Source organism: Nomascus leucogenys, chromosome X (assembly GCF_006542625.1).
Source record: "Nomascus leucogenys isolate Asia chromosome X, Asia_NLE_v1, whole genome shotgun sequence".
NCBI lineage: Eukaryota > Metazoa > Chordata > Mammalia > Primates > Hylobatidae > Nomascus > Nomascus leucogenys.
In genome coordinates this window covers 125,755,675-125,757,203 of record NC_044406.1, presented here as the reverse complement: position 1 = coordinate 125,757,203, position 1,529 = coordinate 125,755,675, and the positions used below count along the sequence as shown (strand labels likewise).

Below are 1,529 nucleotides of genomic sequence, written 5' to 3'. Positions count from 1 at the left end.
TGACTGAGAATTAAATAAGGCCACTGTACCTTGGAGGGATTTTAGATAAAACATCCAAAATAGTAGGTCATGGTAAAGGGTGGGAGAGAACAGAATGAACCACTGAATGGGGGTGGCTGTAGCGAATGCCTTTAAGGAAACACCTTCTCCCTGCTATGTGACCCACCAGAATTGAACATGGGGAAATGATGAGGGTAGCAGGTCATTTTGAAATGGACCTTCGGGTAGTATTTGGGGTGGAAAAATCCCCTTTCTCCAACCACAGTTTGGCCACCCCAGCAACACCAGCCCCACAGAGGTATCAGTGCTTTGTGATGTCCAAGTCACTCCATGACTACCATTGGATAGGGGTGCCCCATTCTGACCAAACAAAGCTGAAGGGTGGGGCTCCTCATTACCCAGGGGTGGATATACATAAGGAGGTCAGGAGCATAGGGTAGAGAGCATAGGTCAGGAGCACTGGGAGGCTTAAATATGGCTAAGGAGACCCACACACCAGTGAAGCCTAAAGAAAATATGAAACAACCAATAATAAGCACGAAAAATCCAACCCCAAGAACCAAAGAGAAGAAGGAAGAGAAGAACTCTTCTCAACAAAAGACCAACAAAAATGGCAAGGTCAGATGATCCTATCCTTGTTCCTTCTCTTCTTCCCCCTCTATTCTCTCAAGACCCCTATCCTGTCCTTGCCTAGCATGACCCCCTTCCTCAGCCTGCACTCTTGTTCATAAAGCTCCCTTCCTATACAACCTCTTTCTCTTCCCCTAAACCAATGTCCTTCTGGCTCACTGTGTTGTCCTTCCAGGTGGAGAAGAAAATCATAAAGGTAAAAAAACCCCTTCAAAGGAATTCCAGAAAAAAAACTCAATCACCTCCTTCCTGCTCAAAAAAGCCTAAGATAACAATGAGACCAACAATGTTTGTGTGTCACCACAAGCAGAATAAGACACAACATAAAAATCAGAAGAGCAAGCACAAAAGACAACAGGACATAAAAATCAGAAGAGCAAGCCCAGAAGACGCTGGCAAAAGCAAACCATCCCAAGTAACCATCTCTGCTGCCAGTAAATGCAGAGCCTGGATCAGAAACGTACAACTAGCAACAGCAACTCTGGGGAATCGCCAATCACATAAAGGCCAAATCTGAGACCAATAATGTTCCACCCATGCTGATGAATGCAATAAAATCAGCACAGTGTAAAAGGATGATGTGGATGTTTGCCTGTAGTGGGGAGGGGGTTAAGGAAGAAAAACTGCTAAGAGGGAGAGAGGTGGGCTCCTGTATGGTCGGGGGCCAGACCAACAGGTATACAATTAGCCATCGGGGGATAAGGAGTGGGTGAGGACTAAGAAATGAAGACAAATCAACCCTTTGCCCCACAGACAAGAAGAAAAAGGGCTTTGGTAGTTTCTACATGTATTTAGGGTAGGTGTGGGTAGCAACATCAAGGTCTAAATTCCCAGAACCCCGTTAGGAAGAGAGTTTTATGTGTGATGTGTGTGGCAATAACACAACCCACAAAAAGACA

General features: G+C 45.3%; 1 protein-coding gene across 1 annotated transcript; it reads left to right on the top strand.

Moving 5' to 3' along the window:
- Positions 1-407: 407 nt before the first annotated feature.
- On the top strand, positions 408-1,195 carry LOC115833211. The gene is made up of 2 exons (XM_030806491.1): positions 408-618; positions 806-1,195. The coding sequence occupies exons 1-2, from the start codon at positions 475-477 to the stop codon at positions 1,145-1,147; spliced, it is 486 nt and encodes a 161-aa protein (XP_030662351.1). The 5' UTR covers positions 408-474; the 3' UTR covers positions 1,148-1,195.
- The last annotated feature ends 334 nt before the right edge of the window (positions 1,196-1,529 follow it).